The 15,711-nt window shown below is 42.1% G+C and overlaps 2 protein-coding genes across 4 annotated transcripts in view; one reads left to right on the plus strand and one right to left on the minus strand.

Annotated features, from left to right (window-relative positions):
- The window catches only part of LOC147021393 (periodic tryptophan protein 2 homolog), a 50,284-nt gene extending 43,749 nt beyond the window's left edge, over nucleotides 1-6,535 (plus strand). For both annotated transcript variants that reach the window (XR_015060782.1, XM_085891303.1), the window contains exons 19-21: nucleotides 3,508-3,658; nucleotides 5,577-5,651; nucleotides 5,979-6,535. Coding sequence is in view for 1 of the 2 variants with exons in the window: in XM_085891303.1 (XP_085747429.1) it covers nucleotides 3,508-3,658; nucleotides 5,577-5,651; nucleotides 5,979-6,132 (380 nt within the window). In the remaining variant the exon portion in view is untranslated. The remainder of the gene's footprint in view (nucleotides 1-3,507; nucleotides 3,659-5,576; nucleotides 5,652-5,978) is intronic.
- Nucleotides 6,536-6,641: 106 nt separating this feature from the next.
- The window catches only part of DNAJA3 (DnaJ heat shock protein family (Hsp40) member A3), a 43,128-nt gene continuing 34,058 nt past the window's right edge, over nucleotides 6,642-15,711 (minus strand). Inside the window, exons 9-12 of one of the 2 annotated variants that reach the window (XM_085891304.1) lie at nucleotides 15,566-15,681; nucleotides 15,288-15,385; nucleotides 8,862-8,976; nucleotides 6,642-6,970 (exon numbers count right to left, since the gene is read on the minus strand). In XM_085891304.1, coding sequence (XP_085747430.1) covers nucleotides 8,888-8,976; nucleotides 15,288-15,385; nucleotides 15,566-15,681 — 303 coding nt within the window. In that variant the 3' untranslated portion in view covers nucleotides 6,642-6,970; nucleotides 8,862-8,887. The remainder of the gene's footprint in view (nucleotides 6,971-8,861; nucleotides 8,977-15,287; nucleotides 15,386-15,565; nucleotides 15,682-15,711) is intronic. The other variant, XM_085891305.1, reaches the window with a different exon arrangement.

Raw genomic sequence — 15,711 nt, forward strand, 5'->3', positions numbered from 1 at the left:
GTTTGTGCATCTAGCAAACCAGAAAGGAAGTGGCCACATTCCTGGAAGTGTGTACAGAGCTTAAAATCTATGGCCCTGGAGTTCCGTTCCCAAGAACCCGAGGTGTCCGTTCGGGGCTGCTTCATCATTCGTCACGCTAGCCTGTCGTACGAACAAAATGGTGGATTAAATTTGTTTTACCCACCAAGAGTTTGTGAAGGGTTACGGCAACATTGTATTCTTAGTCCATAATATGCCTCGGGTTTCTTTATACTATACAAGCAAAACAGAAGCCTGATAAATAACATCACTAGTTGGTCACATTTTAATGGCATTCCTGGGCAAGGCTTTAATTGCATTCAATTCCTGGTACACAGCCGCAAACTGCAAGGCCATACTTTGGCTGCAGTCGTACATTACCTGCTGGGAAAGCAGGAAATACATTTGTGACTGCTCCAGTTCTAAAAACCCATGGCAACCAAAAAGATTCGTTTCAGGGAGAATTGAAATCATATGGTGAATGAGTTCCTGTAACGTGGTGAACTGACGACCATGATGCAAACACTTGCCAAACACTATACATCAGTTCTGCTGAAGCAGTTTCATGACTTGTGCTACAATCCTGGACGGATCAGCACTCCGACAGGGGAAGTCATGGCTGGAATTTGTACTTTGTTAAGGGTGCTGTCGATAGCTTGCCTCTTCTTCATGAAGGACACCGTGAGATCTTTAACATCCACCAACTAATTTGCTATCGGACAGTTTAACGTCTATCAGAAGGATGGCAGACGCATTGATGCATCACCTTGCCTGTGAAATACCAGGATGACAGTTTTTATAGCTGCGTGGGATTTGAACCCAGACTAGACAGCTCAGAGGAGAATGTGCATACCTTTAGGCCATCTTGCCAGCCACCATGATACCACACCATAAAACACCAGCAGCAAAGCCCGGATGATCAAAACTAAGACTTTATTCTGGCCCATACGTTTAATAATAATAGTGATTGCATTTGTCATGGTTTAGTTTGACATGCAAAAGTTGCTTATATATGGACTGTCGGACCCTGCATGTTTGCGGTTGAGAAAATGCGACCTGCTTCTACATTCGTGGCCCTGTGCTTCGAGTATTCGTAGTTTTTCATGGGATTTTTGATAATTTTTTTCCTCCTTTTGAATCGTGAACCGCCGGGAACCTATCATCCCACCATTTTCCATTGAAGCAATGCCCCACTGTTGGTGGATTTGATATTCGTGGCATTTTCCAGGAGCATATCCCCAGTGGAAAGCGGGGTCTGACAGTGCAGTATTATTGTGATTATGAGCGATTAGTTGTATTAGCTGAAGGGCCAGTCTACGACGGGCACTGAAGTACTGTCCTCAACCGGCTCGTATAACCAACAATGGTTTGTGATAGTTGCATTATTTAATTAGTTTCAAATAAAATTATTTTGTATGGACATACAGTGGAGTAGGAAATTTATTAACCGAGACGTGATAACAAAATAAATAATTGTAATCTGAAACCAAAATTACTTTCAAGAGATTTCCATGAACTCTTTAGAATATAACAACACTTATTAGAAGAAAAATCAAATCTGTCTTGCGTATAAATAATTAATAATCAGTTTGACTCCGTTTGCTTTGAGAACTCCATTGTGGGATTGATTTGATTTGTTATGGATGATGTTTGGAATAAATCTTTTCCCAACAGTGTGGTGATGCACTCCAGAGCATAATCGGACTGCTCACGTAAATTTTCTTTCTCTCAATATTCATTCATTCTGTTAAGACAAAGTGTCAGTTAAGGCCCAGTCACACCTTGACGTTTTAGCCAGCTTATGACGATTTTTGGAAAATTTGTCTAAAACACTGGCACACGTCAAATACGTTATGGGTAAGTTTTGATAACATTGAGAGCACGCTGAAAAACACTGCCATACGTCGTTGTACGCTGGCTTTAAACGTTGTACTTTTCGGTTGTCCTCAAATTTTCCATGCTTGAAATTTTAAGACTTATGCCAGCGAATGACTCGCACGTTCCGCATAACGCTGGTCATAAGTTGTAAGCACGTCACGCGATCGTTGACACACGTTACTTGTGAGTTACTCATAAGTCGAAACACGTCGAGGTAATGTTTAGCGTACCCGAAACTTATTTCTAACCTATGAGTTACGTGTTGTACTCACGTCACGGGATTGTTGACACAAATCGACACACGTTACTTGTAAGGTGCTCATAAGTCAAAACACATCAAGGTAATGGTTAGCGTCAGTATTCCAGACTCCCTGGTTTTTTTATTTTTCTTCCTTCCTTCGGTATGATGGTGATTTTGACACTTCGATTTCTAGTGCGGTTATAATATAATATAATTAATAGGCTGCCGCTCAACGATTTAAATCATAACCGCACTATACACTAAACACCGTCATACCGAAGAAAAAAAAAAAAAAACGGGAGTCTGGAACACTGATGCTAACCATTACATTGATGTGTTTCGACTTATGAGCACCTTACAAGTAACGTGTGTCGATGTGTGTCAACGATCGCATATCTTGCGTACAACTTATTCCCATCGCATGTGGAGCGTGTGTCATACGGCAAGTACGTCGAAAAATTTTCAACATGTTTAAAATTACAAGACGTACTCCACTTAATACGATGTATGATAGCGTACTTTAGCGATCTATTCACGCATACCAAACTTACCCATACCGTATTCGACATGCACCAGCGTTTTAGACGCATTTTTCAGAGGTCGGCATACGCTGGCAAGATCGCCAAGGTGACTGCGATGTTGACACTTCCATTTCTGCGGCGGTTATAATTTGAATCGTTGTGCGGCAGCCTTTTCATAACTTACGCCACGTCATTGTCGGCGATGCGTGCAGCGCGCTATGCCTAAGTTCGACTATCGTTGGGCATAGGTTGTGAAGGCCAACAACAGGTTCAGCATTCGTTGGTATAAGTTATCTATAACACAACGAAACGTTCTGTGTCCATTACTAATACGTTATGCATAAGACCAAGTCGTTATGAATACGTCCCAATCTTTAAAAAAAAACATCAAAAGTTCAACATAAGCCAGCGTTTTACATACATTTTAATACGTTGCCATTGCTGGCTAAAACGTCAAGGTGTGACTGGGCCTTTAGTAATAACCTGAATAAAATTAAAGGATGTCGATATGTATCTTCAATATCATGACAAATTTGAGTTTGAAATCATGATCTGAGAAATCTTGGCATTTATTTTTCATCCACTTCTGGGATAGCACACACACACACACACACACACACACACACACACACACACACACACACACCAGCGGGTGTATTTCAGATAAAAAACATACATGATAGCTGCGTTATAGTAACATGACAGCTTCCACAATAATCCATTCTTTAGAAGTTGCTATGAATGATGCACACAGCTGTGCGAGCACTTTTAGCCTTCGAAAGTGACATTTGGCATCCCGATGGTGTTTGACTCGACACTGAAGTGAAATTGCCATCCTTATGTTTGCAGTTGAAGTGGTAGCTGGTGCTCTGCCAGAAATCTATGTGGAAAAAACGCTGGACTTCACCGCAACCATGCTGGAGTCATCTCGCCATGTTCACTTCTTCCTGCTGTGGGCCCAACACCTTCTCACCCTCCACGGGCAGCAACTCAAAGTGCGGTGAGTGTTCTCGTTAACTTTCCCACCATGCTCGTCACAGATAGACCATTCTTTTTGTAACATATCAAGAGATCTTACACAACCTGGCAACATGTATTGCTTTTCAGAGGAAAGGAGGGAGTGGGGGGGTAGAGGTGCTTTTCAAAAACTAAGCAGGTCGTTGAGAGTACGTGTAACTTCTGCCACCTTTTCTTGGATGTTTCATCCGCACTGGAATATACAGTTCCTATGGAAAGTCAGTACCCCTGTTCAACATTTTCACCTTTTGTTGTCTTACAGCCTGGAATTAAATCAGACTTTTCCCACCTTTATTTACACATCATAACCCACAACTTCCAAGTGAAATACAAATTCGACAAATTTCAGGAAATTAATTGAAAATACAAAACTGGAATATGTTGGTTGGATAAGCATCCACCCCCCCCCCCCTTTATAATAGCAATTGTAAATTAGCTCAGGTGTAACCAATCACCTTCAAAATCACATACCAAGTTAATTAGCCTCCATCTGTGTTAAATTGTCATGATTCTGATTATTTCAGAATTAAATCAGCTGTTCCTGTAGGTTTCCTCTGCTGGGTAGTGCATTTCACAGCAAAGACTCAACCCTGGAAACCAAGGAGCTTTCAAAATACCTCTGGAATAAAGTTGTGGTGTCAAGCACAAATCAGGGAATGGTTATAAATATATTTCAAAGGTCTTGAATATCCCTTGAAGCACAGTCAAGACAATCATTAAGCAGTAGAAGGCGTATGGTACTACCAAGACCCTGCATAGATCAGGCTGTCCTTCCAAACTGGATGATCAAACAAGGAGAAGACTTATCAGAGGTCACCAAGAGGCCAATGGCAACTTTGAAAGCGCTACAGGTCTCTATGACAAAGACTAGTCCTTGAGTGCATGTGACAACAATGTACAAAGCACTCCACAAGTCTGGCCTGTACATTAGGGTGGCAAGAAGGAAGACGTTACTCAAAAACCGCCAACCTTGAGTCCCGTTTGAGGTATGCAAAAAAAACACTCCAGATATTCTGAAGCCAGGTGGCAAAAAGTTTGGTGGTCTGACAAAAGCACGATGGAACTTTTTGGCCTAAATGCAAAACGCTATGTTTGGTGCAAACCCAACAGAGCACATCACTGAAAATACACCATCCCGAGTGTGAAACATGGTGGTGGCAGCATCATGTTATGGTGATGTTTCTCATCAGCAGGGACTGGGGCACTTGTCAAGATCGAAGGGAAAATGGATGGAGCAAAATACAGAAAAAAATCTGAGAGGAAAATCTGCTGCCCTCTGCAAGAAAGCTGAAATTGGGACGGAAGTTCACCTTTCAATATGACAACGACTCGAAGCACACAGCCAAAGCTACACTGGAGTGGCTAAGGAACAAAATGATAAATGTCCTTGAGTGACCCATTCAGTCAGAGTCCTGGCCTAAATCAAATCAAAAATCTGTGGTATGACTTGATTGCTGTCTATCAACACTCCCCACACAACTTGACTGAGCTTGAACAGTTTTGTCCAGAATGATGGGCAAATATTGCCCAATCAAGGCATGTAAAGTTGGTGGAGACCAATACCAACAGACTCTTACAGCTGGAGTTGCTGTTAAAGGTGCTTCCACCAAGTATTAACTCGGGGGGGCAGGGGGGGGTGGGTGGGCACTCAACCAAGTTATTATAGTTTTGTATTTTCAATTAATTTTCTGAAATTTGTAGAATTTGTTTATCATTTGGAAGTTGTGGGTTTACGATGTGTAAATAAAGGCAGAAAAAGTCGAATGTAATTCCAGGCTACAAGTCAACAAAAGGTGAAGATTTTGAAAGGGGTGTATTTATTGCACAACAAAGCATTGCGATGTGACATCTTGTTTTAAAATACGAACGTACCCAAATGTTTGTGCCGGCACTCCTTTCAGATCTGCCTCGATTCTCCCTTTGATCCGAAACATACAAAAGAACATCCAGAAGCAGTACGATGACCTTTCCAAGTTGTAAGTATTGAAACTTAATAATTGAGCATGTTGCTTGGTCAACATTACCATCTGCCGTGCCACACTGCCTACATTGCTTATTAGTCAAAAGGTCTGGTTACCCTGGGTTTAGAGAATATTCATGTGAAGGTGATTCGAAAACCTTGTACTTTTTCATATATTGGAGGAATACCTCCTCCCAGGGTAATTTTTCCATATTCTACTTCTCGGGATTACGACCAGGTTCCTCCAGTCCTTGCATTACCATTCACTAGTAGTATGCTCGGATGCAGAGAATGTCCAAGCAAATTACCCTTATTCCAATTCCCTTTACTCACCTTCCACCAGGTGTGACTGGAACACTTATGGCTTGACGTATGCACTGGCACTTTGTCAGCAGCGAGGGATAAAAAGAACTGCAGAAGAGGAAAACGGCACTGGCAGTGATGATGATGACAACGACGACGACGACGATAATGTTGTCATCTCAGAATTATTTTAAAATGAGTAAAGCGTCACTCGACCAAGTTCCAAGAGGTTGTGTTCAGGAATGACCTTTATACCCACGAGACTTTGCTTTATCATGAGGATGGTTTATTTGAACCAAAGTCAAAGTTTGACTTCATGAAAGAGTTTGCACAGTTCAAGGCCTTGTCTCTACAACTGACTTTTGGGTAATGAGGGCCGTTTGCTTTTAAAAGGCTCCTGGCACGTCCTGACGGTGGTTCTTTTTGTACAATTATACCCTCCACGAAGAGTTGAAAACATTTAATTTCCTACTTTGTGGTCATGGTGTGCCCGAAGTCCTTTAAGAGTGGAAAGATCTATTTGTAAGGAAATACACCAAATCATACTTTTCCAATTGTACATCGAATCTTTCTATTAAAGTATTTGTTATAAGCTTATCGGAAAGATCTCATTTGAATGCAAGGACCAAACCGACTGAACACAATGACAAACGTTTGAACCGTAAACGAGCATGTATTTGTGCACGATACTATTAACACATCCTTAACTTGTACAATTTATTAGCAGTCGAGAATCACCACTGGTGCACTGCAGGCCAACTTGTCTGCACGTGTCCAAAAAAAACGTGCAGTCCAACTTGGCCGGGTACGTCCGTTGAATGCACCAGAGCTCAACACCTGCCACGATATGATGAGCAATGGAGATTGGGGTAATGTGATGATCGGATCGGGAGGGTACGGACACGTTTGTTTGCTGGGTGCACCGGGTGTTGGCTGATCCGAAGAGGCCATCCATTCGGCTCGGTTGTGATGTCATGGACACAAGATCCTCTTCAGATTTGGTCTCGCCTCATACACCTGTGAATCGCTTTCCTGGGGACAGGAGGATGAAAGGTCTTACTCGTTTGCACCCGAAACGCAACCATGGGATCCATGTAAATTCATATGTCAACATTCTAGGCACGGCTCAAAAGTCGAGTATTTACGGTAAAATAATAAAAATAATCACGAAAGCACCACGTGGTCATTTCAAATAATTTATCCATCGCAGTTTCTCTTCAAAATCATTGCCATCTCCCACAAAGCTGAAGCACCAAGCCTGTTCATCTCCCATTGCAGATGGGTGAGTTTTTTTGCCTCCATTCCTGTCTAGCTCCCTGCGACCATCAACGATACATGTTCTTCCAACCACCACCACCACCACCACCTTAAATTAAAAATCCCAAAATCGAGATTTGCTTTTGCTGCTCCTCTCCACTCCTTTATTCCGCTTGTGGAATCGCATTGCTGAAGTAGTTAAACTTCCCTCTTCCCTCTTGGGCTTCAAGGTGGAAGTGCACCATCAGTCATCCCCCGATTCTGACCCATAATCTTCTCTACCCCATTCACCTGATTTCTTCTCCATTTATTATTCATTCCTTTGCTTATGTCCAACTGTTGTCCCACTGTCTGTACATTGCTTTACAAACAAAATAACGCAATACAACACATATATTTACATCCTCCACTGAAGGTGGATGGAGGTTATGTTTTCACCCGGGTTTGTTTGGGAACAAGGTCTCAAAAGGTTGAGGACGGATTCAAACAAAATTATTAGATTCTGGTGAGATCAGGATCTGATCCAATTATTTTTTGAGCGATTAAAAATATATATATTTATATATTTTTTTCCCCACTGAGTGACGGCCAAAACGACATGGAACAGGATATCTCAGTTATGGACGGATTCTGACGAAACTTCGTGGAGGAGTTGGTTAGTTGACGAGAACAAACCGATGAGATTTCAGTTCAGGTCCGAATCCAGATCCGGCCTATCGATGGGATAAAAACCAGAGAGTTGGTGTCAAAGCCACCCAATGCTCGCCTGTTTATACATTTATCGTTTTTAAAAGACTAGTCTAATAATATTTTTTATAAAGCATTGCAGTGAAGTCTGATCCAAATAATTTTAAAGCAATATATGTATTTGTATATTGTAATCAGTAAACGAGTACACATATTAAATGAATGGCAAGCGTCTAGTTTTAACAGGCGAGCATTGGGTGGCCCAACAACCATCTTAGGTTGAAATTAAAAAAAATTTTTTAAATCATTTGTTAATTTCAACTTCAATTCACCACAGGAACCTCCATGCCAAATAATCAGCATCCGAGTGCACATATTAAATGAATGGCAAGCTTCTAAATAACTTGCACCAAAAACTAACGTTGATATGCGACAAAAAAGTTAAGTGCAAAACAGGTCAAAAATTTAAAACATTTGAAATTATTTTTAAATTTCAACTTCACTACATCAATAATATATCCCAAAGGAACCTCCATGCCAAATATCAGCATCCGAGTCCACATATTAAACGAATGGCAAGCTTCTAAATAACTTGCACCAAAAACTTTAACATTTTCACGCTGACGCTCACGCCGGGGGTATCGCTATAGCTCTCTGTTCTTCGAACAGGCGAGCTAAAAACGTAAACTAAATCAACCTGGCAGAGGTATGCGCTCTACCGAGTGCCCTTGTAGTTTCATTATACATTTACCTTCTCACATAGTCTATTTGGATCCATCACAGGTGAAGGCATGATTGTAAAGGTTTAAAAAAAAAAAAAATTAAATTTCAAATGCACTGAAGGTTGAGGTTAACCCATGTTATCAGCAAAAGGAAAGGGAAATATCCCACAAGGACAAAGTGAGCAGCTTGGAGGGAGGTGAAGCAATAAAAATGTTTGTTATGTTTTTATCAGACGACAACTGTAAACATATCATACCTCCCTCTGAGCTGGCTCATCCTTCCTCAGATAAACAGTCTCTTTAATTTTGAAAAAAAACCCTCCTCCTTGGGTTCACATTCATCCTCGGGACTATTGCTGGCCTGCCTTGTATCTGTAAAAAAAAAAAAAAAGGCAGGTACAGCACACAGTCCCACTACTTGGTACGTTCCCAAAGTTGTCAGTGCTAAGAATACTTATTTGTGTTTCAAATTGTTGTTCAGTTCGTACAAATGGAACTTTTATTTGATGTTTGCTTTATAAACTCCACCACCAACGGTGTACGGGATGGAAGTTTTGTTTTCACTCGTTTCTGTCTGAGTCTGACATCTTAAAAAGTTATGCACGGATTCTGATGAAACTGTGGACAATATCGGTGTGCGACGAGGACAAAATGAAGAGATTTTGGTTAATATCTCAACACAATTTTTTTTTGTGATTCTTCACCAATGAGAGATAGATCGTACATTGGGCCAAAATACTATATAGCACAATATTTCAAAAAGTTGCATGGATTATGAAAACGATGTGGACGAGTTGGTTCGGTGATGAGAATAAGCTGATTGGTTTTTTGCTTCAGGTCCAGATCCAAATCCGGCCTCAGTGGGTTACAAAACTAAACATTGGCCCGGCGGAAGTTTGCGCTCTACCGAGTGCCGTTCTAGTTTGACAGCAGCTCACATCCAAAGATAATTTTGAGAATCATACATGCGATGCGCACTCTTGTCAGATTTCCCCCAACTTTTGGAAAATAATTTCTTCCAAATTGCCCAATTTTATTTGGGGAGAGGGGGCACACCCCCCCCCCCCCATACTGTCAACAAACAGGTGTTACGTTGGTTAAGTGATCAATTTGGAAACATTAAAATATTTTCATTCATTTTTCCATGTGTAGAATGAAAGTAGTTCCTGCATTTTTTGTTTTCAACAATCACTACTGACTTCTATACAATGAGCTTGTTGTGCTCCATTAAATCAACCTTTCCTTGCACAACTCACGAAAATAAATAAACCTCTCAACCTACAAAACCTATGCCTGTTTGTAGGAGGGCAAGTCAAAAAGTATTCGCAATATGTTTTTATTTAAATAATATAACGACAATTGAGCATGTACAAGAGCATCATTTTTTCCACATCGTCCCACTCCTTTTCAATACACTTCGTCCAAAAATATTTTTGGTTGAGTGATGAGCCGCACTTACACCACTTCTTTCACTTGTTGGTCACTGGCAAAGTGGCGGCCTCTTAAAACGTCTGAGTGGACCAAATGGGTGAAAGGCCGAAGGGGCCAGGTCAGGACTGCATGGAGGATGCTCAACACCTCAAAGTTTAATTGCCAGAGGGTTTGCACAGTCTGGGCAGCAATGTGTGGATGGGCGTCGTCATGCAACACCTTTTGACAGTAGCCCTCAGCATTTCCATCGAATAGTTGGTTTCAACTGGTCCCGGAGCATTTCACAAGAATGGATATTGTTTACCGTTGTGCCCCCCGCCTCTTAATAGTGTTCCAAAATTTGGGCTCGAGTCCCAGAAAAGTGTGAACATCACTTTTCCGGCTGATGGCCGACTGTTGAACTTCTTTTTGACTGATCATGTCACACGTTTCCACTCCATTCTCTGGCGTTTGCTCTCTGGCTCATAATGGTGGATTCACGTCTCGTCTCCAGTCGCAACGCGTCTCAAAAAGCACTCCCTTCATGATGAAAATGGTTCAAAAGGCTTTGGCAGAGTATCACACAGGTGTGCTTGTGCTCTTCTGCGAGTTGTTTTGGAACCCATCTTGCAGAAACTTTATGAAAGCCAAATCAGTTGTTGATGATTTCATGTGTAGAACCATGACTGATGTTCAGATGCTGTGCCACTTAGTCAGTAGTCAACCGTCGGTTATCCAGAATCATGGCGCGGACTCCTTCAATGTTCTCTTCTGTTGTGGACGTGGATGGAGTCCAGATCGTTCATCATCAGTGACACTTGTGCGACCGTTTTTGAACAGGGTAATCCAATCATACACACTCCACTGCGGTAAAGCACTGTTCCAATATTGTGCTGAAAGTCTGCAATGGATTTCTGTCCCTGGTACACCTTCAGCCCACAAAAATCGTATCGCTGCACGCTGCTCTTATTTGGTGCGGAGCGGTCATGTTAACTCCCTTACGACACAACTACTGACTGCTCAAGGTTGAAACAGCTCCAGAATGGTGCAGAAAGTTCGTGAATAAGCAATGTAGTCAACACAACACGTTTTTTTTAATAAATCAATGCGGATACTTGTCGACTCACCCTCGTATCTTTATGGAGTACTGCTCTTCACTCTGGGCTGGGGCCCCAGCATCATATCTCTCTCCTGCATTCTGTGGAATCTAAAACTTTTAATATTATTGGAATCTCCTGCAATGAAGTCGAAGCACAAAAGCTGTTACTCTGACATTGAAGGCAGGTCAGTGATCTGTTTTGACTGCCTATCCTGTGGTTGAGCTCTTTCAAACCTCAGACCCTCCCCAGTAACTCGAGGAAGCACATGTTCTTGGAGTAACAACATCTTGGTTGAACTCTCAAAATCCAGGCTGACTGCACATCTCCACTCTTTCCTCCTGTTTGAAGGAACACTGCCTGGGGACTGTTCCATCACTCTTCTCTCGACGGTTTAAAACAAGTGGCGGTGCACCATCTCATGACATTCCCATCCCCACACTCACTTTCTACCCCCATTAACCCTACCAGAACCCACACATTGTGCAGACTGTGAATTTCAACTGATTTGTTTTTATTTTATTTTAAATATTTTTCACCATGAACTTGATGCAGCTCTATTCAATGTGAACACATTGGCTGAAATTTTGGTTTTACCCAGAATACCCAATTTTAAGGTGCTGTCACACCTTGACATTTTAGCCAGCAATGGCAACGTATAAAAATGTATGTAAAACGTTGGCGTACACTGAAGTTGAGGTTTTTTTTTTTTAAAGTTTTGGTCGTATTCATAACGTGTTGGTCGGATGCATAACATATTAGTAACGGGCACAGAACGTTTCATTGTCTTATAGATAACTTATACCAACGAATGCTTAGCCTGTTGTCGGCGTTCACAACCTATGCCCAACGATAGTTTAACTTAGGCATAGCGAGCTGCACGTATCGCCGACGAACTCGTGGTGTTCTCTGTTAAAAACCTGCCGCACGCCGATTTAAATCATAACCGCCTGAAAATTGGAAGTGTCAACATCGCAGTCACACCTTGACGATTTAGCCGTTTTATAAAGAATGTGTCTAAAACGCTGGCACACATCTAATACAGTATGGGTAAGTTGTGTATACGTTAGGAGCACGCTGAAAAACAATGAAGTTCGCTGTCATATTCCGTAGTACGTCTCGTACGTCGTGAAATTTCAAGCATGCTGAAAATTTTACGACGTACTCGACATATGGCTCACAAGTTCCGCATACATTGGCATAAGTTCTCGGCACGCTCCGCGATCGTTGACACACGTTACTTGTAAGTTACTCGTAAGTTGAAACACGTCGAGGTAATGTTAAGCATACCCAAAACTTATTTAACCTATGAGTAATGTGCTTTGAACCTATGTGTAACGCATCTCAAACGCACATTGTCATATGTAGATGAATTTGATTGTCGTCTTCCGGACGACCACAGAACTTACTGAACGTGTTTCTAACTTACATCTACCATATAACGGCGATTCGGCAGCATTTAGGGGAATTGGTAAATACAAATGGGCTTCACAAGAGGAACTCGTCAGTGTTCCAGACTCCATGTTGCGTAGATGTCAATGTCAGTAGTATCAGTATTAGGTGAGCGTCAGTAGTAGTAGTAGTATAGGTGAGCGTGTCAGTAGTAGTAGTAGTAGTAGTAGTAGAGTGTGATGGGGAGGGTATGGATGATGATGGATCCTCGTTGCATCCACGAATAGGAGACTGCTTTGCACCATTGTTTGATGTTCTTTTCGGCTAATTTTTTTTTCTCATTCCCACGATTAACTATTTTTTTGTTTCAGTTTTAAAAGTATTCAAAACAACTTGGACAAATGCATAATGTACTAGTTATGAACACAGAACACTTCGATAACTTATAGATAAGTTATACCAACGATTGATTAGCGTGTTTTAGGCGTCCACAACCTATGCCCAACGATAGTCTAACGTATGCATAGCGTGGCAGCGTATCGTCGACGATTACGTGAGGTTTTCTATTCATAGGCTGCAACTTCACTTTTAATAAATGCCTGTCACTCGCCTATTGTTATTGGACGCTGGTGCTCGGCCATTGAAATCGTTTCCATTGAACGAGTTAAATCACTTCCACCTCACTGCAGTCACGGCACCAACAGCAGCAGGCTCAGTGCCAGCCTCATACCAGGCTCAAGCGGATCCCTGTAGAAGGTGTACTGCTTGGTTATCCTTGGACCCACTCTGGCTTGCAGCTCGTCAAACATAGCTGGGGGCATTCGCAGGAAGTTGATGAAGGATGCATGGTCCTCGTTCCGGAGTTCCACCATGAGCTGGTCATATATGCCGTAATGGCGTCACTTCCCGATCCATGGTCTGACCCAGTTCCTTCTCCTCCGTTCACGTCTTCTTCTCCTGGCTCTATTGGCACGCAACTGGTGCAGTGTCAACTCGATGAGGTCATGTTGATGTTCGAAGGCAGGTAGGTATTGTCTCAGCCTTGCCGTATCCTCCATCTCTCGGAATGACATCGACATGTACGCACCACGAAGTCTAAAAAAAAAAATGGGTTCCTCCTGTGAAGCCCCTTTTTATATACCAATTCCCCTAATCGCTACCAATACGCCATTATACGGTATCTGTAAGTTAGAAACGCGTTCAGTAAGTTCTGTGGTCATCCTGAAGACGTCAAATACGTCGACATACGTATTTGTGCGTAGGACATGCTTTACAAATAATTCTCAAGCACGTTAGTCATAGGTTATAAATAAGTCACGGGTACCCTAAACATTATTTTGACGTGTTTTGACGTATGAGGAACTTTCAAGTAACGTGTTGCGAAGTGTGAACAACGTTCGTGTAGCGTGCTTACAAAACGTTACTCATAGGTTAGAAATAAGTTTCGGGTACGCTAAACATTACCTCGACGCGTTTTGACTTATGAGTAACTTACAAGTAACGTGTGTCAACGATCGCATAACGTGCCTACAACTTATGGGCAGCGTAGCGGAACGTGTGAGTCATACGCCGGCATACGTCGTAAAATTTCAAGCATGCAAAAATTTGAGGACAACCCAAAAGTACAACGTTTGAAGCCAGCGTACTATGACGTATGGCAGTGTTTTTCAGCGTGCTCTTAACGAAAACAAAACGTACCCATAACTTATTCGACATGTGCCAGCGTTTTAGACAAATTTTTCATAAATCGGCATACGCTGGCTAAATCGTCAAGGTGTGACAGCGGCTTTACTTCCTGTATCATGTAACAACTGCAATGCATTACTATCGCTTGTCTAAACCAAAATCGAGCAATGTACAGAAACTGGTACATCTAATGCACATCGTGTGCGAGGACACCTCGTGATGAATATTAAGTACAGCTCGTTCTGACTTATCATCATCGCACCATTTGAAAGCCTTTATCCCCGAGCAGGGGTCAGTTTTTTGCGGGCTCCAATCATGGTACCCTTTCTTGTGGCAATGTTTTTACGGCCGGATGCCCTTCCTGAAGCCAACCCTTTAGTCGCCTTCGACACGCAGGGATAATTACCAGTATACTGGTGCTCATTTCGCCGACCTTCGGAAGGATGACAGGCTGAGTCAACCCCCCGATGCTAACTCAGCGGCCAGCGGGACTCGAACTCAGGACCCCGAGGATCCCAAGCCACCACCTTAACCACTAAACCACACCAGGCTCTCGTTCTGACTTATCGTGCACCATCAATGCCTTGTGGTTTTGTTGACTCGCCCATTTCTCGAATCTATAACACATTTGCAAATTGACATACAATTCAGCAGAAGCTGAAAATAACCAGAGTGGTGTCAAAGCCACCCAATGCTCACCTGTTTATACATTTATCGTTTTTAAAAGACGTCTAATAATATTTTTTATAAAGCATTGCAGTGAAGTCTGATCCAAATAATTTTAAAGCAATATATGTATTTGTATATTGTAATCAGTAAAATAGTGTGGTCGATAAAAACATTAGAAAGGAAATAACTTGCACCAAAAACTCACATTTTCACGCTGACGCTCACGCCGGGGGTATCGCTATAGCTCTGTTCTTCGAACAGGCGAGCTAAAAACTGAACTGAACTCTTTTCCTGCTTGTCAGTCTACCCCCCCCCCCAACCCGGTATCATTCGGTTTTTCCATAAGCGAAACCGTTTATTTAAATAATAAATAAATACAGGAGCAATGCTTGGTTTGGCCTTGCCATGTTGCAGGTGGCTTCCACGTACCAGTTTTCGTGTTGGTGATGCCATCAACCGTTCCCTCCACAGTGGTTTCGTCTTCTGCATACTCGCTGATAAGTGCACGCTGACGCTGGGTAAGCTTCCTGAAACAAATAAGAGTCTTGTTTGTCCAACTACAACAGTGTACTCGATCAATGTGACCAATTATGGAGGTATCCACTGATCCAGAGACCAAAGGCAAACCCAATTTTGAATTCAAACTCAACATGTTGTGAATTCCCAGTTTTAACAGTAACTTTATAGCCTTGAGAGATATTCCTTACTTTGGGATTTTCACCTTCAGATGAATGTAATGGTCTCCGTAGCCATAGCTGTTGACTCTGCTGATCCCTTTTCCCCTCATACGAACCCAGTGGTCAGATGACATTCCCGCTGGGATCTGCAAAACTACTTTAATTTAGACAAGTCA

The sequence above is a fragment of the Eptatretus burgeri genome, chromosome 8 (assembly GCF_056783735.1).
Source record: "Eptatretus burgeri isolate ZD-2024b chromosome 8, Ebu_testis_v1, whole genome shotgun sequence".
NCBI lineage: Eukaryota > Metazoa > Chordata > Myxini > Myxiniformes > Myxinidae > Eptatretus > Eptatretus burgeri.